We start from the raw sequence: 27,574 nt of genomic DNA, 5'->3' as shown, positions 1-27,574 counted from the left end.
AAATTCCTTTTTTTAAAAAAGCACAGCCAACCAGAGTGCCAGACTGTTTGCCTTTTCACCTGGCATTGCTATAGGACTCTATCTATAACCCTTGGAGATCCAAAAGGAATTTTCCCTGATCTGAGTGGCAGAGACATCACACACGGAAGGATTGAGCGAAGACGAGGCTCAGGACAAAAGTAAGATGAGGAGGAGGGAGGGAGGCTGCACAATGATGCCTGATAGATGCCATCTATAGACGGTGCGACAGCACAGCAAGGCAGCTGTGACCGCTTGTAAACAACCCCCAAGACCAGTCCTTTACAGGGAGGGAAAAGACCTGCCCTAGAGAGAAACTAAACGGTTAAGTTGCCCTGGAGAATAAAGACAGAAGCAAGGGCTGATTTTTATGAGGACAGATTTATTACTGTCTTGTTTTTCCTGGGGGAGCTGGACTTGTACTATCTGGATTCACAGGTACAGACTGAACCCCTGAAATTTATCAAGGGGCTCAGGGCAAGAAAATGAAGGGCAACCTCCAAGACAAGCATCAATTCGGAAAACCGCCACCCTAGTGGACCTGGTGCTAGAAATCAAGGCAATTCACCTCCAAATAAGAAAAATCTCTAAGCAAACCTCAGCTCAACCTGTAAATGAGGTTTTCCTGCACAGTCCCATAAGAACTGAGGGCAGAGGTAGTGAAACAGAATAATTCAGGGAATGGTATAGTGTGATACCTCAGGAAGGTAGGTAGGACCTTTGTAGGACACAGGAAGGAGGAGCGTGGGGCTGATTTAAAGCACACTGGTGTGCAAGTGTGAGCACGCGCTTGCGTGAGTGTGTGTGGGCTGGGCTCGGGGGTGGTGCTTGGCAGGGAAGGCTTCTCACCATTTCTCTTCCGAGCCTCCTCCTTTGTCACTTTCTGCTGTGCCATTACATTCTGGGGTGAGCGCCTCCCCGAGCTGGGCTTCCCTGATTCGTTGCTGATGACAGAGCCATTCTCACTGGGCGACCTGCTGGAGGTAACCATAGCAACAGGGAGACGGTAAGTTTCAGCTGGAGCAGCCTCCTCTCAAGGTTATTTTATTTGCACAGTTTATGGCTGTAGCCTTTCTTTCCGGTTTTATCCACCAAGAAGACATAATATAGGAAAAGGGGAAAAAACAAACCCTGCAGTACAACACTATAGCTTAACACTACAGGGTTAAGCAGCTGGCTGTTGCAAAGTGCGTTTACCAGTGCTTAGCTCTGCAGAGCAGTTCAACGAGTGCAGCCCTCCATTCCCTTCTCCTTTTCATTAACCCCCAGTGACTACGGACATGGCAGTGACGGCGTTTGCTCACTGTGCCCTCTTTTTAAAACATGGCAATTTGGAGAGTGTTGCAGAGTGTTTGATTCACATGGCATCTTGAGGGACATGCATAAAATACGGTTCTCTTTGGCTGATTTCTTTACAGAATATACCTTGACTCCTAAAGATTAAGTCACTCCACCACTGAGTTCTCGCTCACACACATGCACACCCATTCTTTGTGCTAACTGGTAACCACTTACATTTGAATCTATCAATTTGAGCTATCCATTCATTCAGAAATCCCTACTCTGTGCTGGGATCTGTGCCAGGTTTACAGGCATCCAGAGATATGAAGATACCACCCACATTCTCCAAAATCCCACCATGAGCACCTACTATGTGCCAAGGACTGTGCTGCATGCTTTCAAACTGTTGTTCTATGTGCTAAGTCACTTCAGTCATGTCCAACTCTGCTACCCTATGGACTGTAGCCCTCCAGGCTCTTCTGTCCATGGGCTTCTCCAGACAAGAATACTGGAGTGCATTGCCCTTTCCTTCCTCCAGGGGATCTTCCCAACCTGGGGATCACACCGCCGTCTCTTACGTCTCCTGCATTGGCAAGCAGGTTCTTTACCACTAGTGCCCGCCGGGAAGCCCTTCACACTGTCGCTGCATCCTTATTGTGACCAACTGGCATGGTGACTGCCACTCTTGTTAGCAAGTGAGGAACGCGAGTTTCCGGAGGCGAGGTGTTTTGTCCAGGGCAGAGTTGGGAAGTGGTGAGTCAGCCCTGGAAGCCAGAGCCCCTTCCCTTTCTGTCTTCTACGGTGTCCCAGAGGAGGCAGGCCTTACACAGGGCAAGCCACAGGGCCTTTTTGCCTTCCCTTGGGGCCATTCTCAGGTCCTCTGGAACCTATGGGGAAAGGGACTCCTGCCCCTGCTGAGGCTCACGCACCCCAGACCATACCAGCCTGTGGTTGGGATGAGCCAAAGACCCACTGCCTTCCCCTCTGGGGGAGACAATCGGGGGCAGCTATCCAGAGGCTCACCAAACCCCTTGTTCTTCTCTTGTCAATTGCACAAACTCAGAACCTACTGGCACGTGGCCCCTACAGTGGAAAACTGACTGGAATAAAATGCAGCCCCTGACCCGTAAGTAAGCCTCCTCCTCCCATTTCCCTCTTTTCCTCTGAGAATTTGGGATTCTCAGTCATGCACATTTCCATGCATTTCAGCACTCTAAAAACCATGCACAATGAAAGTGCCCACTCACAACCATGGGAGGAGGCAGAGTCAGCACAAGTGCACAGAACACACTCAGGGCCACAGGAGATGCTCTCTGCCAAGGACATGCAGACAAGCATGCGTCTGGGAGGAACCGTTTACAATGCTCCCTCTTTGGGCATTCCAACAGCACGTTAGCACTTCAAAGGGTCCCATCAGTCCTGTCAGAAACAGATTCATCTTGTTTTGTTTAATTCAGCACTTCTCTGGGTTGTTGTTGTTGTGTGTTGTTTTTTTTTTTTTTTTTTTTTTTTACCACAACCTCTTTCACCATAAAAGTAATACAACAAATGTAGTTTGGGAAATATGAATGAGGCATTAACTATGTGATCACGGAGTGCCTGGTGTGCAAACACACACACGCGCTAGGATTGTTTCCAGAACCTCACAGTTAAAGAAATGGCAACCCACTCCAGTATTCTTGCCTGGAAAATTCCATGGACTGAGGAGCCTGGTAGGCTACAGTCCATGGGGCTGCAAAGAGTTGGACACGACTAAGCAACTTCACTTCACTTCTTTACTCTCCCCAAGACCCTGATGCTGGGGAAGATTGAAGGCTGGAGGAGAAGGGGATGGGAGGATGAGATGGTTGGATGGCATCACTGACTCAATGGACATGAGTTTGAGTAAACTCCAGGAGTTGGTGGTGATGGACAGGGAAGCCTGGCGTGCAGCAGTCCATGGGGTCGCAAAGAGTCAGACATGACTGAGAGACTGAACTGAACTGAACTCTTCCCATTGGCTTAGTGGGACAAAGGGATTTTCATTGAGGTCCAGAAAGAAAAGCTCCTGGCAACTTGTTTTACATGCACAAAATATTTAATGGTTTTTCTGAGGCACTACAAGGAGATCCAACCAGTCAATTCTAAAGGAGATCAGCCCTGGGTATTCTTTGGAAGGAATGATGCTAAAGATGAAACTCCAGTACTTTGGCCACCTCATGCGAAAAGTTGACTCATTGGAAAAGACTAATGCTGGGAGGGATTGGGGCAGGAGGAAAAGGGGACGACAGAGGATGAGATGGCTGGATGGCATCACTGACTCGATGGATGTTGAGTCTGAGTGAACTCCGGGAGATGGTGATGGACAGGGAGGCCTGGCGTGCTGAGATTCATGGGGTCGCAAAGAGTCGGACACGACTGAGCGACTGAACTGAACTGAACTGAACTGAGGCATTTGCATGTCCCTTCCCTCATTTGATCTTGAAATAATTTTCTGACTATTCCTCTCCCTCCAAGGAAAGGTATGAATGAGCACATTTCTGGGCTGGGGTGGGGGAAGCCCAACTCTGCTTTATTCTCTGCATCAGCTTATAGACTTCTATTTACATGAAACTGTCAACTCCATTCACAGGGCTAGGTGGCTTAAACAGTAGAGAGTCCGCCTGCAATGCAGGAGACCCGGGTTTGTCAATTCCATGAATTTCTGATCCAAAACAGAGGGTGAGATGTGTGTGTGTGTGTGCATGTGTCTACTCAGGACAGGGACAAAAATGTCTTTAAATGGGTCACCAGAGAGGCTGCAATCTAAGGCCACTGAACTCAGTGGTCCCCATTCTGAGTCTGGGTGGACACAGATCCTGAAGAACAATCATGGGGGTGGGGATTAAATCAACTGCTGAACAATCAGGACCAGTCCATGCACTGAAGTGCCCACTGCAAATGGCTGTCCCTATGAGGTCGATTCTCCATCCTTGCTCATAATTTCAGTCATGGACCAACAAAATAGCATTGCCAAAAGCCTACATAAGGAAAAGAACTTGAAACATCATCTGGTTGTTTGCACACAGCTAAATCTTCCATTTTCCTTCAGTTTTAAAACAATTTTGAAGAATGGAGATATCTTAATGATCATCAAATCATTGGTTTCCCCTATTCTTTTTTTTTTTTTTTTAAGATTTTTTTGTGTGTGGATAATTTTTTTGTGTGTGGATCTATAGAAGTTGTAGCACACTGTTTCCATTTTCTATGTTTTGGCTTTTGGGGGCCATGAGGCATGTGGGATCTCGGCTCCCGAACCAGGGGTCGAACCTGCATCCCTTGCACTGGAAGGCATAGTCTTTTAACCTCTAGACCACCAGAGAAGTCACTCCCTTATTCTTCCCTTGCAAAACTTTTTGGACCATCTAACAGCCCCATTCTGAGAGGTCACCCAGTCCTGGTCTGGCAAGAATGAGGAGACTGATGTGGCAAGTTGGGGAAGACAGAAACATAGATGTATGATAGGCTTGTTCTTGGATTTGGCATCTTAAAATCTTCCTAAATGATCAGAGACTCCTGTGATCAGTTGAACTTGAACAGAGATGACATTTCTCCCACAGTTTTGGCCAGCCCTTAGTAAAGTTATATTTGTAGACAAAATTATGAAGCAAATGGAGATATCATTTAACAGGGTCATTGTTTCCTTTATTTGTATTTGTTTCATAAGCTAGTATTTCTTAATAAAAATCTGAGGTTAAAGAATTTGAATCTGATTAATCCCAGGGACGGAGGAGCCTGGTAGGCTGCAGCCCATGGGTTCGCGAAGAGTCGGACACATTTCACACATTGGAGAAGGAAATGGCAACCCACTCCAGTGTTCTTGCCTGGAGAATCCCAGGGATGGGGGAGCCTGGTGGGCTGCCGTCTATGGGGTAGCACAGAGTGGGACACAACTGAAGCGACTTAGCAGCAGCAGCAGCAGCAGTAGCAAGAGTAGACTCCTTGCAAATTCATGGAAAAAAAAGAGCTTGTTCTAAAACCATTTTTTAAAAAGAAAGCTTTGCACAATTTAAACCACTCAACTAGAATGTGTGGAAAAGTTTCCATTCTTCCTGGCAGTGCAGTGTTATGTTAATATCCTAATTTTAGTAATTCTATTTATTTCTTTTCAGTGTTATCCTAATAGGTGATATAAAATTATTAACTTGCCTTTACTGTACTTGGCAAAGATCATAATGAGAATAATTACTATAGATAACACTACTGGCCAGCCAACTCCGATACATCATCCATTGCTTCTCTGTATGTTTCAACTCCAGGCTGGGGTGGACCCTGGCATTTAAGGTTCCAATTTGTTCACACTTCCCTATAACTAACTTAGGTTAGTCCCCTCCCACACTGACTCTTGTGTTTTGCTTTGGCCAATAGGACAGTAGTAAACATGATACAAGCAAAGACTTGAGGTTTGTTTGGGGCTTGTTTTCTTGCTTCCCTGGGAACTCTGTAACCATCTTGCCAAAAAGTGAGAGCTAACCTACTAGAGGAATCAGGACCACATACCAAGATGCCCCAGTTAGCTGGCCACCCCAGACAAGGCTGTCATCAATAAGCCAGCCCAGCAGACCTTCCCCCTGACCAAAGATGCATGAGACAGCCCAGCTGAGATCAGCCAAGCCAAGTTCAGACTAGAAGAACCACCCAGCTGAGCTCAGCCAAGACTGCTGATCCACCAAAAATTACGAGCTAAATAAACGGTTGCTGTTCTAGGCTGCTAAACTTTAGAGTGGTTTGTTATGAGGAAACAGATAATTAATCAACATGCCCTCTGCATTCTTCCCCACATAAGCTGAAATCCAACCCTCTGTTTCTCTGTACTTTTTTTTTTTTTTTTTTGTGAACTAGGGAGGAAGTCTGTAGCAGCTGAGTCAGAGAAACTAACTGAGGTTGATCTTGTTAGGCTTTAGAAATCAAAGTCAGAACCTGGCATTTTATTGTGAATGAAGATCAGGAGTCCTTAGAAGAGGGTTTTGAGAACAAAAAAACCCTCTTTAGGTACCCTTTTTAGGTACCAAGATCTCCTGGAGAAAAGCATGGAGATTTAATGCTTGACCCGATACAAAATTTGTAAATTTGATACAAACAATCCTTTCTTCCTCCTGAAATAACTTCATTCTCTTGGCTTCCTGGGTTCCACTCTTGCTTTGTTCTGTGCCTTTCTTATGGATGCTTTTCAGAATCTTTTGCCAATTCATCTTCATTATCTGGGTCTCTTAATCACTGCCATTTCCCAGGCATCAATTCTTAGATTTCTTCTCCATCTATACTGTCCAAGGTGCCCATCTAGTCTCAGAGATTTTTGTAACTAAACACTGATAGCTCCTACATTTATATTTCGACTCTCGACCTCTCCTCTGAACTCCAGACTCATATGGTTAACTGAGCTCTCAATGTCTCCACTTGCATGTCTCATGGGCATCTCAAACTTCACATGTCCATAACCAAACTCTACAAACTTCTCCTCCAGTCTTCCCCAGCACAAAAATGGTAAATCATCCCTCTCTATTTCCATACTACACAACAATTTATAAGCAAACCTTGTCGGCTCTTCCTTGTACACACCTCTAGAGCCTAATCACTTCCCACATCTCCATGCCCTGGTCCACACCACCATCTCTCACCTGGACTCATACAAAAGCCTCCTAATGGGTCTCTCTGCTTCTCTACAGTCTATTTCCACACAGCAGCCAGAGTGAGCCTTTAAAATGCAAGTCACATCCTGTCATTGTTCTCAAAACCCTCTTCTAAGGACTCCTGATCTTCATTCACAATAAAGTGCCAGGTTCGGACTTTGATTTCTAAAGCCTAACAAGATCAACCTCAGTTAGTTTCTCTGACTCAGCTGCTACAAACTTCCTCCCTAGTTCTCATCAGCCACTTTGGCCTTCATGCTCTTCCTTAAGCAAGTCAAGACGTTTTCTCCTCTGGGCCTAGCACATACTGTTCCATCTGCTTGGGATGTTCAATAAAGTCTTTCTCACATGTCACTTTATCAGTGAGGGCTTCCCCAACTCTTGCTAAAATAGCATCATATTCCCCTTTCCACATCTCCAATCCCTTACCATGCTTTGGTTTTCTTCTTCATACTCATCACCTCCCAACCTACTATTTTTGTCTTCCTGTTTATTGTCTATCTCTCCCCATCAAACTGTAAGAACTATGGGAGTACGAACTTTGTCTTGTTCCTTGCAGTATCTTTTGTGCCTGGTTAACAGCAAACAATTGATAAATATCTGTTACCTGAAAGGAGAGAAGGAGGCAAACAGCATGTAGTTTTTCAGCCACCATTGTGGTCTCAGGCAAGAAAGAAAGAGGTTGGCAATGAAAGTTGGTTAGCCAGGCAACAGAGTTGGCCATAGAGTTCATTACCTCTTTCTGAGGCTATTGCAAAGTCCCAACAAGTGTCCTGGCCTCTAGCCTAACCTCTCCCATCTATCATCCACAATGCACTGGAGAAGTCTTTCTAAGACACAGGCTGGGCATCACTGTCTTCCTGAAGAACTCTCAGTGGCTTAATACTGACTAGAGTATAAAGGTCAAACTCCTCAGTCTGGCAGTTAAGACTCTCCACAGTTTTCATCTATCTTCTGGTTTCATCTTTCACTGCATTTCAAACACTGTGAACTCTAAACCCCATTCATCATAAGTAATCATTGCTGTCTCCTGGCTCTTCCAGCCTGGATGCTTTTATCTCTTCCCTGCCATGGACATCCCACTTGTCCTTCAAGGCTTGGTTAAAACAAAACCTCTTCCATGACACTTTACCGCATCAGAATTAAATTCTTCCTTCTCTCTTTTCCCCAGGACATGGTTCAGACTCTACAATAGGCACCTGCCCATCAGGCTTGGTATTCCAACAATTTATCTCTGTCTTTCCATCATGAGATGCTTGGGGACAGGAATCAATCTTAAACCTTTCTGTAGCCATCCCAATGCCTGTCAAAGTGCCTTGCTCATAGTAAAAGCCCAATAACTAGTTTTTGAACTAAAACCATAAGCTCTATAGAGAAACTGCCAGATAAAATACAACTATCCTGAACCAAAGGCACTGCTTTTAAGATAAATTAAAAAAATATAAGTGTAACGTCAGTGCCAAATTTGTTACAATAAATCTAAGAAGCAAACCTCAACCGTTGTGGTTGATTAGACATCTAAAACGTTACAACGGATGGCTCATGAGATGCAAGAATTATGATTCCTATCCTCTTCCTTAGTCTCCTTCTCAAATATTCAAAACAAGCATGAAGGGGAATTTTTAAAGAGAACAGAGGAATTGAGGGCTTCAGCTCTTCTCTCCATCAATTATTTCTCTTGCTGACACAGAGAGGCAGAATCTGGCCCTGCGCCTACCTCTTTCTGGTTTCGATGGATTTGGCCGTCTTGATGGTGCTTCCATCCTGAGGGGCATCCCTTTCCTGAGAGGCAGGAGCATCTCTAACGGGTAGTGGAAGGACCACCGTTTCCTGAGTCACCGGGATGACCTCCTCGTCCGCCCCTTGCTGGCCCAGGTGCTGCTTGGCATAATCAAAGCCCTGCACAGGCTGCAAAGAGGAAACAGATTTGCAGTCATGTTTCTGGCAAAGTGTGATGCTCACAGCAGCTTTAAGAGAAGACAGGCGGGAAAGTGCTCATGATGGGCCCATACTTAGCTTTCTGATGAATAAGAGTAAACTCGAATCTCCATGCTATTTTCTGTGTCTATGAAATCAAAGTCCACATTAATTCCACCTAGCTACAGAACCTCTATAGATAAGACTCAGAAAAAGGAATAGTATAAACAAGATGCGAATATGTTTATGAGAACAAGTTCTTTCAAGGATTTTAGACCACTTATTCAAAGTCACTGGATACTGCTAATTAGAAGCTCTTAATTGCTACGTTAAACAGGTCCTGCCTCTTCTACATAAGAATAGTTCTGTCACCTCTTAAGTCCTGTGAAATAACAGGTTGTGTGACTTTGCCAAGTCATTGAAATCTGAACCTCAATGTTTTCATCTGAGAAATGAAGATAATCATATCTGTTCTACCTCCACCACCCTGGAGTATTAGAGCGAATCACAGATTTGAAAACAAAAGAGGAGAGACAGGCTACCACATGTGAGGCAGTATAATTATTAATAATAAAATGGAACTTATGGAATCACTCTCTAATCCAGACCGTTCCCTTTAGCAGGCGAGCTCACTTCTCATTTCTCATGACTAAGAAATTAGCAAGGTTTTTATTGCAGTGTCTGAAATCCCAAATGAATAGGGCAGCTGTGAGCAAAACCCAACAGACATGTATTAGTGGGGTAATAAAAAACCAAGAAGCATGTTTAAACAATTCCTGTGAGCGTCTCTATTCTGCTCTATGCCCCAAAGCAGCACAACACGGATTTGAGGCAGGACAATGGGGTGGCTAGGAGCAGCAACTCTGAAAACAGATAGCCTGGGTTCAAATCCTGTCTCTGACACATATTAGCTGTGTGACCTTGGGTAAGTTACTGAGATTCTCTGTACATGTTTCCTCACCTGTAACATGGAGAGAATATAGTATGAGCAGGATCAAACGTGTATGTCTGTGACAGTGAATTTAACCACCTCAAAGGGACGCTGTGTAGATTAGATGAGTAAATTCAAGCCCAGCATTTAGCTAAGTACCTGACCCATAGTATGTGCTCAATCGTTATTTGTTCAAATTGTTTTCCTGCCTACTAAATCATTGGCCAGGTGAAACGGACATCAGCGATCCTTTTAAGAAAATTTGGGGTGAAACTCAACCTCTATCATTTGGGTTCTATCAGAACTTGATATGATCAGACATTCCTCTTTTAGCACCTTACTTAGTCAAGAACTGTAACAGGAAGGCCGGATTAAATGGTCTAAGACCATGGCCCAACCCATCACATCATGTCTCAGAATAGGAGGGAGTTTTATTGCTAAATCCAGAAAAGCTTCCTTTTTCAAGCTGTCTGTGGTATAGCCAAGGGCTTCTCCAGTGGCTCAGCAGTAAAGAATTTGCCTGCAATGCAGGAGACACAGGAGATGTGGGTTCAGTCCCTGGATGGGGAAGATCCCTTGGAGGGAGACATGGCATCCCATGACTTGCTGATGTTCCTAGAATACTGACTCTCCTGCTTCTCCTATATACAATTAATCACCAGTTGAACTCAACCAAAATGTTTCTGGAAACTGACCTCTTCTCCCCAGGTCCACTGCTGTACTGACTCTGCCATGGTCTTGTAATTTCGATTCTGCTCCTTTCCAGACCCATCCTTGGCAATCCTCCAAAGTTATCTCCCTTAGAAATTCATCGGGTCATCACTCCCTCATTAAAAACTCTCTCTGGCACCCAAACTCTTTGGCAAGGCATTCAAGACCCTGGAATTCTGTGTGAACCCACGTGTCCAGTCTCATCTCCTCTTGGTCCCTTTTCTGCTCTACCTTTATCCTCCCATCATCCTGTTCACTTTTGTTCCAACTCTAGTTATTGGGCATTGGCTTGTGTCAGGCAGTGTGCTTGGCGCTGGAAATATAAAGGTGAATAATACCTGGCTCCCCTACCCTCAAGAAGCTCACAGTTTCAGTTTCACTTGGTATCATTGGTACAAGACTGAACACATAACATGAGTTATGCCATTTCATCCTCATTGTAGCTCAAGGAGCTGGGTATTGTTATGGTTCTCCATTTTAAAGATGAAGAAACTGAGGTTCAGAGAGGTTCATCAGTTTCCCCAGACTCACTCAGCTGGTCTATAGTGGAGCCAGGATACGAATCCAGGACCACAGGGGCCAGAGGCAGAACACCAACCACTGCGTGATGATTCGCCCCACAGCCTTCTCTCTTTTTCTGCAGCCTGCCACCTAGGTTGCGCATCTCCCACCACACTTCGCCTGGCTCCTGGTTTCAGTCTCCTGGCCTGGGTGTGAGCTATCGGCAGTCTGCAGCAGCAGCTAAGAACCTAGTGAGGAGGACAAGCTGGTGCTGGCTTGTCCCCCTCATTCCCACCTTCTTTGGTTCCTCACCCTTCACACTGCACTGGCTACTGCAGGGGACTGAATTGATGATGGTTGACCAGAAGGACATTAAGGAATGACAAGCTTAAGATGTGGCCTTTGTTATTAGGTTAACAAGAATCCCTGTACATGTTCAGTACTTACAGCCTGCAAGACACTGACACCTCGTTTCATTCTCACAACAACCTTATGGGGAAAACTGGGCAAATAGCACAGTCTTCACTTCATGGGGAAGAAAACAAAAGCTCAGAGAGGTTCAGTGACTTGCTCAAGACCACACAGCTAAGTGGTGAAAGACTCAAGACTTGTACCCTGCTCTTCTGACTGACAGGATAGTGGTCTTTCAACCTCCAACTTGAAAATCACTTGAGATTAACTAATTGCCCAATGGACACACACTGGAAACCCCTAACACCGCTAATACAACATCATGAAACATTTATAGTTGCTTTAATGAGTTTTATAAAATTATCAAATCAAAATAATCCTCAACAATTTTAAAGGTAGATACGTTACCTGGATTTTTTTTAAGAAACATGTGTAATAATAAAAATCAACTTACCTATAATGTTTATTCTGTACAAGGCACATTCAAAGTAATTCATATAACTCAATCCTCACAACAAAGTGTAAGAGAACACTGTTATCACCCCCAGTTCACAGATGGGGAAAACTGAGGCACATATAAATAGTATGTGAGAAAAGAACAGGGCATCTTTAGGGGGTGACTGCACCATCCTGAGCAGGGCATGCCAACCCTCTAAGCTCCGTTTTGTATCTCCATATGGCCTTAACAACTTTTTCTTCAGGTTGCCTGTTCCAAGGGGCCATGTTCTCTTCAGTTATAAGAAGGGACAATCTGGGGAAAGTCTGTGAATCCAATGACAAAGAGGAAGCAAAAGTGAACTAGGAAGAAAGGAGGAGACAAAGGCAGGACACCCCACTCTCCTCCTGTGTTGATCATTTTTTAACCTTCTGCCCGTGTCTGGCTGACAGCAGTGGTGACAGGGTTACATCTGTGATATTGATACCTTGTCTCTAAAGAAGGGAGCAGGCAGGTACGGCCTGATCTCGGCTCTGAGACAGCCACACTCACCTCCTCCGAGCCTGTGGGTCTACTAGTGAGGCTCAGCAAAGGTCCCCAGCCGTGTCCTCTGGCTCCACAGCCAACATTCTTACAGATGCAATGGTGTCCCTGGAGACTAGGAGACCATCCTCCCCGTCTCTGGGTTGGTGGCAATAGCTGACCTTCTCTTCCCGCCTCGTCCCTTGGCAATAAATGAATTCTGCTCATGCACTCAGGTTGTGAGAAGTGACGCAGGCGGCTCGCTCCTCTGCCAAAAGCCGCCGTGTCCCCGGGTTGCACCAGCAGAAGCAGTGCGGTAGGAAAGAGGCAGTTCCGCCCCACTGGTTTCCCGTGATAACAGGGCTTTGGAAATCAAAGTGCGTAGCCCAGCTCAGTAATGAGGGAGAAAACAACCACTGCCACCCCCGAGAGTGAACTCAGTCATCTCACGCAACATAAATTTGCTTGATTTTCCACAGCAGCTGGGTATCTCTTGAAGCACAATGTGCTGGGCAAGGACATAAAAGGGGCTATGAAAACCCACAAACATGAATCTGTTCCAGCCTCAGACAGCTTTCCAGCCAGGGGATATGCTGAAATCACGTGCTGCCCAGCTCATCTCAGCAAATTAATAAAATTTTGCCTTCATCAATCACATGAAGATGGCATTTACAACCTCTATGGCGTGCTTTGCATTCCTGGACTTGACTGCAATTAGATTCTAGTAATTACTGTTATGTCTGAAAGGCTCAGATTGTAACTGAGCTAAGATGGAAATGAAATACCCCTTCTTGGAATAGCTTCATTTTTCACTGCTTGGGTAATTACCAACATCATGCTGCGTCCTGGCAGCGGTTTCCTTTGTGTCAACAGACACAGAACGACATTCTTTGGGGTTGGACCCTTCGCTAGACAGAGTGTCTCAGTAAGCTGCAGCTTCTCAACAGGTGACTCGGTTTAATCAACAACCAAACTCATTTGATTTCTTTTGTTGAAGCGAGGTATGGTCATCCAGGAAGAACTAGGCATGCGTGACTCCCAGCAAGGACAACCACCAAGTCATGCGGTCCAGGGGGATGTGAAATTCCATTCTCTATTTCATTCCTGCCCAGAGAATTAGGCCGAACAAGTGCAGAGGTTAGGGGCTGGAGGAGGGTTCTACCCACCAAGTGTCAGGGTTTAGGATGGTATATAATGTAGACAAAGCCCAAAGACTCAGGTATGGACCTGAGTGCCCCCCTCTGCTGTGGATAAGTCCCACTGTCTCTCATTCTTTTGAGTTTCTCTGCAGTAAAATGAAAATAATAAGAGCTGCCCTGACTATGACCTACCTCATAGGACTACTGTGATGAGCAAGCAAGGTGACAGACCTAGAAGAGCCCAGGATATTGTAAGACATTATTTAAACATTATATGATAATCTGGGTAGTAGAGGTTATTATATTCCTTTTGGGGACTATGGTGAAGGGAGCTACATGATCAGAAAACTTGTTATTGTTGAGTTGCTCAGTCGTGTCTGACTCTTTGTGACCCCATACTATATAGCCTGCTAGGCTCCTCTGTCCATAGGATTTCCCAGGCAAGAATACTAGAGTAGGTTGCCATTTCCTGACCCAGGGATCAAACCTGGGTCTCCTGAGCCGCCAGGGAAGTCCGACTGGAAAAGTAGCCTTTGGAATTTCCTGTTTGCCCCTCTCCCAGTCACTGGAGGGGGATGGTGCAGCCCAGTGGAGGCTGTGGATGGTGGATGGAGCCCCCCGCTAGCCTTCAATGGAGCCACTGAACTGGGGTTTGACAGCTGCCCTGCCAAGGCTCTGCAGCTTGGTCATTATGCAGCCTTTTTTCTTTTTTTTAAATTATTTATTTGACTGTCTTAGTTGCAGCATGTGGGATCTAGTTACCTGACCAGGAATATAACCTGGACCCCCTGCATTGGGGGCGTGAATTCTTAGCAACTGGACCACCAGGGAAGACCCCGTCATGCAGCCTTTGAAGATCAGCCACTCTGGCCAGTGGAAGAAGGGTTTTGAGGGTCTGATGTGCCCCTAAAGAGCCCTGAGTTAGGAGCCAAGACACCTGGTTCTACCATGAGTTCTGCTACTTACTCACTGTGCCGTCATGAAAAAGTCACTTCTCTGTAAAAGAGAAGGTGTCAGGTCAGATGAGCTCTGAGACCCCTTTCAAGTCTATCTAACTCCTCATTTTCAGTACCTCTGTTTCCTCCTCTGTAAAATAATGTTCTTCCTCAAACGGCTGCTACGAAGAGTAGGTGAGCTGGTACCTGCAAAGCACTGAGAAGCACTTAGAGCAAAGAGTTATTGTGTCCTGATTATAAAAATGAAGGTTTGCACAACAATGCAAATATCCTTAACAATACTGAGCTGGACACTTCAAAGGGGCTAAAATGGTGCACTTTATGTTATGTATATTTTACCACAATTTTTTAAACATTCAAATAAGTAACAAAAGGGTCTCCTTCAACATGAGGACTGAAGAGGTTTCCGAAGGTACTCGCAATGACCTCAATGGCCAAAAGGCAGGCAAAGCCGCCTTGGGCCAGGGTTCCTACCCCTCTTCTCTCGGCTTCCGACACATACCTTTGCTCGCTGAGGCAGGTTCATCACGGTGTCTGGCTTGAAGTCGTTCTTGTTCTTGCGGCAGAGCACGGCAGTGATGATGATGATGATGACGGTGACCACGGCGATGGGTGCCAGCACGGCAGCGATGATCCACAGGTTGTTGGGTGGGTTCTTCACCACGGCTGCAGAGTTGAGGAGGGGGAAGCATGTGACCAGGAGCTCCGGGAAGCAAAAACAGCCCTGAGATAAGTGCCCCCCAGTCCCCAATCATAAGGTGGTTGAGAGGCTTTGGGCTCAGAAAGGCTCTTGCCTTGACAAGTTACTCCAGGTCTCTGAGTCTCAGTGTCCCCATCTGTAAAATGGGCTATCCTGTGGCGAGGCATCAGAGAGACCAGGTACATGTGGTGCTTGGTGTAGCCCCTAGGAGGTACTCAATGAATGAAAGTCTTTACTAGGACCAGGAGGAGGAAGAGGAAGATGGATTGGGATCAATCTTCCCCACTGGTGATACCCATGAATCAGAAGAAGAGAGAAGAACTCTGAGGATTAGTGTGTTGCTTCAATCAGGAGGCAAAGGTCACAGAGAGATGACTCGAAATATTGTAGTGAAGTTGCCCTCTGAGCGACCAATGAATAAAACATACCTGAGTGGACAGATCTGCTCCCATTCTGCCATGGTTAGCTGGGGATGCTTGGAAATGCCGTGCTCTAATCAATACCATGTCCAATTAGACACGGGTAATCTGGTCAGACAGTAGGAAAGGTGGTGGGCAAGATGACTGTGACTGGTTGTTTTAGCTTGTGATACTGTCTGCTAATAATACACAAGCTCTCATCTCTCCCACTCCCTGGATGATCTCATAGACTCATGGCATTAAACACCATCTGGGCTGATGATGCTCATTTGCATAGCTCTAACTAGGACCCCTACCCCAAATCCAGATTCCTATATCCAACCGCCAACTCAAATCTCCAACTGGATACACAAGAGATGTCTCAAATTTAATACATCTGGAACACAACTCTCAATCTCCCACCCCCTAAACCCTGTTCTTGTGATATTCTCTTCTCCAATAAGTGGCAACTCTTTCCTTCCAGCTGCGCAGGCCAATAACTGTCATCAGTGTCAACCTGTTCCTTTTATTCTCTCCCAACATCCTACTTGTCAACAAACCCTGTCATCCCCATCTTCAAAATATATCACTTCTTTCTATCGCTATGGTCCAACCTAGCAACATGTCTCACCTGAACTACTGCAATGGTCTCCTCCCTTGTTCTCTATAATCTATTTGTAACACAGAAGCTGGAGTGATCCTTTGAAAATTCAGATCACAACATTCTTCTGCTCAAACCCTACAGAGGCTCCAACCCCACTCAGAGTAAGAGCCACAGTATAGTTTCTACAAGACTTTAAGTGATCTGCTCCAACCAACCATCCTAGTTACTTCTCTGCTCTTATAGCTCTTCCTTCAACTCACTCTGTTCCAGTCTACCTCCGACTGTTCCCTGAACATGCCGGACATGCTTCTGCCTCAGGGCCTTTACATCAGCTTATTCTTCTACCTAGAACACTCTTCACCTAGATATCCACATGACTCTCTCCCTCATTCCTTCAGGGCTCTGAACAAGCGTCACTACATCTGTGAGGCTTTCCCTGTATTCTTTGTAAAATAACAATCCCTGCCCCAGGCACTCTCCATCCCCCGTTTCCTACTTAGTGTTCCTTTAAATCAGTGCTTCTCAAACTGTAAAGTGAACGTGTGAAAGTGAAAGTCATTCAGTCGTGTCTGACACTTTGCGACCCCATGGACTATAGAGTCCATGGAATTCTCCAGGTCAGAATACTGGAGTAGGTAGCCTTTCTCTGCTCCAGGGGATCTTCCCAATCCAGGGATCGAACCAGGTTCTCCTGCATTGCAGGCGGATTCTTGACCAGCTGAGCCACAAGGGAAGCCCAAGAATACTGGAGTGGGTAGCCTATCTCTTCTCCAGCAGATCTTCCTAACCCAGGAATCGAACCAGGATCTCCTGCATTGCACTCGGATTCTTTACCAGCTGACCTACCAGGGAATCCCCTCAAACTAAAGGGCATGCCAATCACCTGGGAATCTTGCTCAATGTGGATTCTAATTTTGTGCGTTGGGATGGGTCCACCTATAATAGGTTCTTTGGGACACCAGTCCACCATCTTCTCTGTTTACTGGCTGTCTGAATAAAGTCACTATTCCTTGCCTCAACAACTTGTGTCTCAATTTGTTGGCCTGGCATGTGGTGAGTAATGTGAGCTTGGACTTGGTAACATGCCTAATAAGCTCCCAGTAGATACCCATGCAGCAGGGCCCCAGGCCATACTTGGAGTGGTGAGACTCTAAAGTATATGTCACCATCTGCTATGATACATACGTTATTTGCTCACCATCTGTCACCCCATGCCCCTCGTTTAGCATGTATACCCTAACAGAGCAGGGAGGTTTATTTTTTGTCTTGTTTGCTGCATTCTCAGGGCTAGAACAGGGCCTTGCACATAGTAGTGAAAAGTGAAAGTGAAAGTCGCCCAGTAGTGTCCAACTCTTTGAGACCCTATGGACTATAGAGTCCATGGAATTTTCCAGGTCAGAATATTGGAGTGGGTAGCCTTTCTCTGCTCCAGGGGATCTTCCCAATCCAGGGATTGAACCGGGGTCTCCTGCATTGCAGGTGGATTCTTGACCAGCTGACCCACAAGGGAAGCCCGAGAATACTGGATGGGTAACCTATCCCTTCTTCAGCAGATCTTCCCAACTCAGGAATCAAACCGGGGTCTCCTGCATTGCAGGTGGATTCTTTACCAACTGAGCTATCAGGGAAGCCCCTGCACATAGTAGGGGCTGAACAAATGTACAACTAAACTATCATTATTCCTGTTGCAATTTGGCTCCCCATACAGGTTTCCACAAAGGACAGAGTAAAAGCCACTTAAGGGAGAAGTTCCCTTCTCCTTGGTAGTTCCCATCCGTGAAACTGCTGTGTGTTCTAAGTTGCTCAGTCGTGTCTAACTCCTGGCGACCTCATGGATTGTGTCCTGCCAGGCTCCTCTGTCCATGGAATTCTCCAGGGGAGAATACTGGAGTGGGTTGCCATTTCCTTCTCCAAGTTCCAATCCACATTTTAAATTAAATACTTTCAATCTGGTTTATATATCACTCTCTTATAAGTCTGGTTAGCATAAGTTGGTGCTCCTGATCCTGTTTAATACTGGGGGCTACTAAACTCACAAGACTGAGGACTCAAGTCTGGAGTACAAAGACCCTACAGTAAGCATCACATGGTGAGGACCTGCCTGAGGAGCCAGCTGGTCTTCCTCTGATATCAGCCACCCCTGACTTCCACTGGCACCTCATTAGCCAAGATTTACCTCTCTGCAGGCAGCACTTGGCTCGGGAGTGCTATTAGTACAAAATAACTTCTTTTCCACAGTTTTTGTCAATTGGTGATTAATCACATTATTAACTTCTGAAAACAGCTCATTAGATAATGTGCTTCTGTTGACATTAAACATGTAATTGCTGCTGCTTTTAGTAATTCAGTATTTCTATGTGAGTTTTAGGCCATTAACATTTTTTAAAGCTTAAAAATATCAATTTTGGCTATCCTATCCTGATGGGGAAAAATGTATAGTGTATCAGAACATGATACCCTAAATATATTTATATGTATTTTTTTCATTAGCAAGAATGAAATATTAACATGTGTTCAGCTTTTGCTCAGCTTTATTGTTTTAATGGATGTGTGCCTTCTTGAGGCAGTATGGAAAATCCTTTCACCTCTATTTAAATGAGGAGAGAATAAAGGCATGCTAAGTACATTAATAAATTCATTTAACGGTCAAAGCGATAGTAAAGTTAGGTCAACTGAAGTCATCCAAACCCAATATATTCATTGGCATAATGATCTAAAACTACAAAGTCATGTACAGAGGTGAAAAGGAACAAATGGCTATTTAATCTGCAAGAATGTCAGAGGAAGGATAGGAAAATGAGACAACACGCTCTGAGCCTCTGCTGTGCGTTAGGCACTGGGATACACTCTTTGTCAGGCTTTTACTCTCATACCCATTTTGCAGATGAAGAAACTGAGCCCCAGGGAGGTTAGACTATGTTATTTTTTTTTAACCATAAAAAGTCATTTCTCTGAAATATACAAATTAAGTCAGCTCTGAGTTAATGCGTATGAATGGGAGTGTGTGCATGTGAGTGTGCATGTATGAATACACACACACAAAGTGTTGGTCAGAGCGAATGAAGTCAAAGGGTCCCTATAATCTGAACTCAGAAAGAATTACTCTCATGTAGAGCAAATGGTGAAAGGAGAAGGAATCCATTCAAAAAAGTTCTCAGCTCGTCTTCATGACTCCCAAAACATGAGAAATCATGACTGGTGTGAGTAGACACAGGGAAGGGTCTAATGCAGATCCCCGAAGCTGGTGAGAGCTCAGGCCCATCGTGCCCCTGCCCACACACTCTTGCGGCTCTCATCCCACTCAGGTGTGGCCCATGAGGCTCTACTGCTAGTGGCCCCTCGGCTGCATCTGTGACTCATCATTGCTGCTCTCTTCCATCAGGGACCTCCTCACTGGCTCTCAAACCCCACCCCTTCTCTGCCTGGAACCTTCTCCCCAGGTATCCTCAAGAAGCACCTCAAAGGTTGCTTCCTCAATATCATCTTCACACCCCCAAACAATTTAAGATTGCAACCATTATCTCCTAAGCATCCTTCAGCCTCTTCCCTGCCTAATTTTTCTCCATGGTACTTACTAGCATATAACATATTATTCAGTTATTTTGTCTGCTTAATCTGCCCACTTAGGAATATAAAATCTATGTGGGCAAAGTGCCTGCTTGGCTCATAGCTATATCTCCAGGGCCTAGAACAGCGCCAGACATATACTAGGCGCTCAAGAAATATTTGTTGAAAGAATGAGAGTTCCCTTTACTGAAGGGCCAGTTTATATAGCTTTCTTTAAGTGATATTTTTTGAGATCACTGTCTGACGGCCACATAAGGGAAACCAATTCCTGCCCTGGTCTGCTTGTGTATGGGGAGAATTGTCCCTACTCCATCAGCTGGCTAGGCCCTCTGAGGGGCCCCTCACTCCAGATCCTGTAAAGGGAGCAGATGAAAACCTCCATCGGGAACGCAGCCGCTTCTTTAGAGGTCACTGCTGCTCCATTACCCGGAGATGACATGGGAAGAGCGGGCATCACACATTCTACTGTAGGGCACTGTACCTTGGCCCTGTGCTGTGTGCACGCTAAGTCATTTCAGTCGTGTCCAGCTCTTTGCAGCCCCATGGACTATAGCCCACCGGGCTCTTCTGTCCATGGGATTCTCCAGGCAAGAATACTAGGGTGCTCCAGGGGATCTTCCTGACCCAGGGATCCAATCTGCATCTCTTCCATCTCCTGCATTGGCAGTTGGGTTCTTTATCACTAGTGCCACCTGGGAAGCCCTGCACATTGGCCCTAGACTTAGCAATTTAGAAAACATTGGAACACACGGTATGGGATAAGGAGGTATCTGTTCAATGCCATGATTCTCCATTCAAAGTGCTGATCTTAGATTTATGTCGCAGGCTGATTTCAGAACTATTAGGAGAAAATGCGGAGAAGGCAATGGCAACCCACTCCAGTACTCTTACCTGGAGAATCCCATGGACAGAGGAGCCTGGTAGGCTGCAGTCCATGGGGTCCTAAGAGTTGGACACAACTGAGCAACTTCACTTTCACTTTTCACTTTCATGCATTGGAGAAGGAAATGGCAACCCACTCCAGTGTTCTTGCCTAGAGAATCCCAGGGATGGGGGAGCCTGGTGAGCTGCCATCTATGGGGTTGCACAGAGTTGGACACGACTGACGCGACTTAGCAGCAGCAGCAGCAGCAGGAGAAAACGAGATTTAAAACATCTCTCTTTCTCCTCTTCTTCATGGGTCTTAGTGTCCTCATCTGGGTGGAAGCATTTCCCAGGGTCTGTCTTCTGGTTTGTACTCCCTCCAGGACCAGAATTTCTCCAGGATTTTAATTCTGTTCTGTATTTACAACATTCTCAAAGTCTATAGTGTTGACTTTAGCCTCTCTCCTGGGATTCAGACTAGGATTTCCACCAACTTTCCTAACTTCAGCCCTGTACATCCCCCACAGCACCCTTGAATAGTCCATCACCTAGGTACTTCCCCGGTAGTCCAGCGGTTAAGACTCCATGCTTCCACTGCAGGGGACTTGGGTTCAAACCCTGGTTTACAGGGGACTTGGGTTTGAACCCTGACCAGAACTAAGATCCCACGTGCTATGCAATGTGGTGGGGGGCCCTACCCCCAAAAAAGAGAAAAAACGAAAGTCCATCACCTAAACTCATCATGGCCCTAAGTGAATAAATCACAGTCTCCCTCCTAAAAGAGCTTCTCCTCACCAACTCCCTCTCTAATTTCATTAACAGCACCCTGTTCTCTGAATTATATAGGCTCTCAACCTTAAAATCACCTTTCCTTCTTCATAGACTCTTCTTGAGTCTTTCCACCTTACGGATAAATGAGCCACTCAGCTACCATTTATTATGTGCTTAATAAGTGCCCCAGGGATATACTTGGAGATGGCAATGGCACCCCACTCCAGTACTCTTGCCTGGAAAATCCCATGGATGGAGGAGCCTGGTAGGCTGCAGGCTATGGGGTTGCAAAGACTCGGACACGACTGAGCGACTTCACTTTCACTTTTCACTTTCATGCATTGGAGAAGGAAATGGCAACCCACTCCAGTGTTCTTGCCTGGAGAATCCCAGGAACGGGGGAGCCTGGTGGGCTGCTGTCTATGGGGCTGAACAGAGTCGGAAACGACTGAAGTGACTTAGCAGTAGCTTAGCAGCAGGGATATACTAAACCCTCTACATGCAATAATTATTTCATTTAAACCCCTAGTAGGTCTCCCAGGTCAGTGCTTTTATTTCACCATTTTACAGATGAGGAAAATGTAGGTCAGAGAGGGTCACTCACTTGTCTCCTGTCTTATTGCAAAGGCTCTGCTCTCAACTGCTCTGCTATGGTGTCTTCCAACCACATGCCTCACTCACGACCTGGCAAAGGCATTTAGCAAAGATGGGTCCTAGGCCTTCACAAGAATAGAGCCAGGCAGTAACTGAGGCTGGATATTCAGAAAGGAATGAGATGCGGTACCTGCTTTTAAAGAGCTCATGAGGAAGAAAGCAAGAAAACAATTCATTTGCCCACCGTGATAAGGGCAGTGAAGGCCCTTGGAACTTGGGGGAAGGGGTCACGCTTCAGCAGTCAGGGACAGGGAGTGTGAAGAATGAATCCTCCCATGTGGCTGAAGCCCTGGGTCTGAAGGAAAGAAGAGTAGGCTGTATGATTGGGAAAGAAGCCTGGAGACCAGGCTGTGAAGGGATCTGAATGTTTGCTGAGCACCTGTTGTGAAGGGCTTGGAAGACCCACTTTAGGAAGCTTGAATTTTACTCTTGTGAACAGTGAAGAGCCACCAAATATTTTTTAAATGTTATAGATGCAAGATCAGAACCTGTGTTTATTATAATGACTCTAATTACGATGTAGATAGTACATTAGCAGCACAGAAGCTGAAGCTGAGTCATTTGGGAAGCATACGCAAAGTCCAAGAGGAGATAATGATGAAATGGAGAAGAAAAAACAGTATGAGAATTACTCTAGAAGGGAGCTAGGAGGGCCAAGCGGATTTGAAGGAAAGAAAAAAGTAAGGGTGAAGGCTAGCAGCTCTGAAGGCAGGTGGAAGAGAGTTGAAATCCTGTCTCTGAGCCGCAGTCATGCCTCGAAGGTCATCCCTAGATGATCCTTCGACTGTCATTTCCAAAAGGCTTCAAGCACCTTCTAACTGCTGTGACTGCTGTCTCTGGCCCAAGCTCTTAAACCCTCCACTGCTCTCCATGCATTTCCATCAGTAAAGTCCCCTTGGCCTCAACCTCTTCACCTGACACTCCATTCACCTCCCGCTCTACGTAAGGCCAGCTCTCCCACTGCTGCCCCTCCCCAAGTACAATGAGGCCTGAAGTGGAAGTAAGGAGGTCCAGGAGCTGATCTCAAAGTAAAGGATGGGTTAGGGCAGGAGAAGTGGTGAAGAAGAGGAGACAGTGAACCAGGTAAAAAATCTCTAAAGGATGGACTTCCCTGGTTGTTCAGTGGTTGGGAGTCTGCCTCCCAATCAATCCCTGGTCCGGGAAGATTTCACATGCCACAGGGCAACTAAGCCTGCGCACCATAACTACTGAGCCTGAACTCTAGTGCTTGTACTCTGAAATAAGAAAAGCCACTGAAATGAGAAGCCCGTGCACCACAGCTAGAGAGGGGCCCATACACAGCAACAAAGACCAAGGGTAGCCAAAAATAAGTAAATTAGTGTTAAAAAAAAAACTTCAAAGGACAGTGGGGGTCAGCTTGGGGTCTAGAAGTGACTGCAGTAAGGAGGGGCAACTTTTAAGCACCTAGCAATTTGCAAGAATAGAAAAAATGGTCTGGACATAGCAATGAGGAGCTGGGAGGAGGGGAGTCTTCCTCTCTTATGGTGTTTCTCTAATCAGTTTGCTGATTTGCAGTGTGTACCACTGCACCCAGGCTCAATGTGCCCTGCCCCACAATCCTAACCTCAGCTGCCTCCACTTCATTATGACCCAAGAGAGCAGAAACAACCATAGAGATGTCCTCAGGCTTCCAGGACCAAATGTACCACGAGACTGACACCTACACCCCTGCTCCGCTTGCCCTCCTGCTGCCAAAGGATGGGCCATCCCTGCTCCTCGCTGAGTCTGACCCTCCACTTGTGCCGCCCCCTTGTCCATGTGTGGACTTTATTCCTGCAGGGCTTGTCTCTCTTCTGCATTGTCAATTTCTCCCTCTCTGTTACAGTCTTAATACTCAAATGTACCCACTCTCTCTCATGTGGCCTCATTAATCTCCTCCCTTTGCTGTCCTTGCTTCCCCACCTCCACTGTCTCCTGGGCCCGCTCCAGCCACTCTGTCTCCACTACCTATTCCTGGGAACTCCTCCTGCCAACCTGTCTCCACTACCTATTCCTGGGAACTCCTCCTGCCAACGTTCCCACCAAGCTCCAGTTTAGCAAGGCCACTTCATCTCCGTCCTTCCAGTCTCTGCCTCTTAAGAACAGAAGCTGATGCAACAGCTCACCCCCTTCTAAGATATTCACTTTCTTTGCTTGTTTCTGGACCCCACCTCCTCCTGGGTTTCCTCCATCTCCCTGGATGCTCCTTCTCAGGGTCCTTTGCTGGCTCCAGTTCTTCCCGCAGGTAACTTCTCCAGGCCTTAATTTTCACCCTCTTCTCTTTAGTTCTAAATTGTGCCAAGTCTGGTTAATCTCACGAACTCCCTTAACTCTAAATGTTATCTGTGTTGATGACTCCTCCCAAGTTAGTATTTCCTGATCTCTACTTGCGTGTATAAACTAACATGCTCAAAACCAAACTCTCAATTCCATCTCCCCGACCCCACCACTGCCCCACCGAACCACTTCCTCTCCGTACCTTCTGCATCTCAACAAGTGACACCACAGTCAGTGCTCAAGTCAACCTTGAGTCTTTTGGCCCTCACCTTCTCCTGCTCATACACAATCCATTATCTTGTCCCACTGGTTCAGTCTGCAAAAATATGTAAAATATCTTCTCTGAGTCTCCACCTCTGACTCTTTCCTCTCTCACCTGGACACCTGCAGGGGTTTTCACTCCTAGCCTCTACAATTCATTCTCTACCTGGAGAGATGGATAAAGAGCTGAGGATGGAGCCTGGGGACACACACATGAAGAGGATACGGCAGAACTGATGAGGCCATTGACCTGACCAGAGATGGGACAGGGCCCATACGGAGGGAAGGGCAGAGGTGCAGAGGGAGAGAATCTGAGTTAAAAGCATTGTAAAGGCAAGACTGTAGAGGGTGATCATCATTTCTACGCAAAGGTATGTCTATGAGGATGTGCTGGCCGAGCAGAAGTGAGGGCCGTAATAACACATGGGCTGGACCATCCCCATGGAAGCCACACCCACCGTGAAGAAGGCAGAAGATGAGGAGAGGAAAACCATGAGCCAGGTGTCAGGTTCCTAAGGAGTGTGGACGCCAACTAGGATATCAAGCTAGGCCTTTCCGGCCTAGAGCATTCTCCACGTGCTGCCGAATCTAACATTTCTGCCACACAGTTGCTCACCTACCTCACCCTGGCTTTCTTTGAAGCCCTTATTTGGGTCCCTAATGCCGGGGCCATCAGAAAGCCTCATTAGTTCTGCCTTCTCTCAACCTGAACGCTGACAACAGATTAATCTCCCTAGATAATGGGTACTTTCAATGATACTATTTCCCCACACAGAAATCTCCAATAGCTCCCCAGAACCAATCTCATCACTGTACAATCCCTTCTCTTGCCATGCAAGGCCTGAGTCTCCTAAGCAATGCTCATTTCTACCCCCATCATCTCCTCCTCATGCTTCAGTACTGCAGGAAACTTGACTCCTTTTTTTCAAGCACCACTGGTACTTCTCACTTCCTTTCTATTGCTCCTGCTGCTTGCTCTTTCTGGACTATACCCTCTTCCCCACCCTCGGCTGGAATCATAGCGTACAATACAGTTACAAACACACTTTTGAACTCAGATTCAGATTCCTGTCTTGGAATTCATACCAGATCAAGTACTAATTCTGTGATGTGGAGCAAATTAGTTAACCTGTCTTAGCGTAGGTTTCTTCATCTGTAACTGGGAGCTAAATAAAGTTGCCCCAGAGAAATAGAGAAAAATTATGTAAAGCAATAAGCATAGTAGCTGCCATGGGGAGGACCCTCAAAAAGGCAGTTATTATGTTTCATACCCTTTCTCTATTAATTCTTCCCAGATACCCCTTGAGAGCAATCTGTCCCTCTGTTGAGCCCTGTATCAATCACATTGTCTCCTCGAAGCATCTCTGCATTCTACCCCTTTATATCTGCATCAACAGCTTCTCTGCTCCTTAAAGGCAGGGATTTAGCAAGTCTTGCCCACTTCTCTGAGTCCTCCAGCACAGTTCATGTAGGACTCTGGAAAGTTTACTGAATCAAATTACCTTTAATTCCCCAGCAGACAAATACAATCTCAGCAGTGGTGATTTTTCTAGCTGCTCACAAGACTATACTGAGGAGGGAGAGCGGGTAGGACCTGGGGCAAAGCAGTATTACCATCACCCTAGTATCCAAAACACATCCCTTCCCCAAAACCCGATAGCTACCTCATATCAGGGCTTCCCTGAGAGCTCAGCTGGTAAAGAATCTGCCTGCAATGCAGGAGACCTGGGTTTGATCCCTAGGTTGGGGAGATCCCCTGGAGAAGGCAAAGGCTACCCACTCCAGTATTCTGGCCCAGAGAATTCTGTGAACTGTATAGTCCATGGGGTCACAAAGAGTCGGACACGGCTGAGTGACTTTCACTTTCACCCAAAACCTATTGCTTTAAACAATATAGGAAACAGCTGGTTGGTTTGAGAACCTTGCAGAATAGAAATATTTTTAGCTCTGGGTCTACTAACATGAGTTTAGGGACTCACTTGGATGAACAGGAAATATTTGCTGATGTTAAAAATATTGAATGGAAAGACTGTCCCCTTACGGTCAGCTTGCAGAAGAACAACATGGTGCAGAGTCAAGGCCATCCTTTGGGAGTCAATGGTGCTCAGGATCTTGGCAGCTGCAGTCCCCAGCAGAGGCTTCCCATTGTACAGGGTGTAGTAAGTCAGCTCCGCAGGGTCCTTGGGTCCCGGCACCCGCTGCATCTTTACCATCTTTCAGAAAAAGATAGGCTTTGTTTACAGGGCATCGTGTATCAGCTCTGCAATTACTCACGTGATCAGCAGGCTCACTCCCGACTGTGAAGCCTTCTGCAGCTGAGTAGACCCATAACAGATATTTAAGGCGTCAACCTTCGTGTACCTCCCTAACACCGACGTCTCAAGAAACCCTACTATCGCTGGAAGAGGAAGGCAGGGAGGAGAAAACAGTCTTGAAAATACAAACTTCTGGGAAGAACAGTTTGAGACAGAGAAGAAACGCTGAAATGGTCAAGTCTCCAGCTTCTAGAGAACTCTGGCCTCATTTGAAAATAGGCCTCCACATGAATTCAGGGCATGTTAGGTTATGCTTAGACAAGATTTCTAATTTCAAATTCCTGCAATTGCCAGAGAGGGGAAAAAAAATGAACTTCTATGTTTGCAATTCAAAAGGTCTCTGATAAAAGCAAGGTTTGGAGACTCAAAGTTCTTTTTCTAAAATAACCTTTGTTGCTTTTTCTCACTGCACTACAGAGAATTTGAAAATACAGAAAAGCATCGAGAAATGAAATAAAATATAAACAACCTGTAACCCCTCCTCTACAAGCTAATTACTATCATCATTTTAGAGTATTTGCTACTATTTTTTTTCCACACAAGTCTCTTATCATTTTACAAAATTATTTATCATACTTTCTATATAATATTATATATTGCCATTTTTACTTACATCCATAGGGGCTTAATTATAATAAAAGCATAAATGTTAATTTCTACATGGCATTCCAAGGCATGCCTCATAAATTTAC

At 45.8% G+C, this 27,574-nt stretch overlaps 1 protein-coding gene across 2 annotated transcripts in view; it reads right to left on the bottom strand.

Moving 5' to 3' along the window:
* KIAA1549L (KIAA1549 like) overlaps window positions 1–27,574 on the bottom strand; it is a 308,499-nt gene that overhangs the window by 72,040 nt on the left and 208,885 nt on the right. Inside the window, exons 10-13 of one of the 2 annotated variants that reach the window (XM_042233337.2) lie at window positions 26,609–26,780; window positions 14,974–15,137; window positions 8,665–8,855; window positions 868–995 (exon numbers count right to left, since the gene is read on the bottom strand). In XM_042233337.2, the coding sequence (XP_042089271.1) occupies window positions 868–995; window positions 8,665–8,855; window positions 14,974–15,137; window positions 26,609–26,780 (655 nt within the window). The remainder of the gene's footprint in view (window positions 1–867; window positions 996–8,664; window positions 8,856–14,973; window positions 15,138–26,608; window positions 26,781–27,574) is intronic. The other variant, XM_042233338.2, reaches the window with a different exon arrangement.

Source organism: Ovis aries, chromosome 15 (genome assembly GCF_016772045.2).
Source record: "Ovis aries strain OAR_USU_Benz2616 breed Rambouillet chromosome 15, ARS-UI_Ramb_v3.0, whole genome shotgun sequence".
NCBI classification, from domain to species: Eukaryota; Metazoa; Chordata; class Mammalia; order Artiodactyla; family Bovidae; genus Ovis; species Ovis aries.
This window is presented reverse-complemented; position numbering and strand designations above follow the sequence as displayed.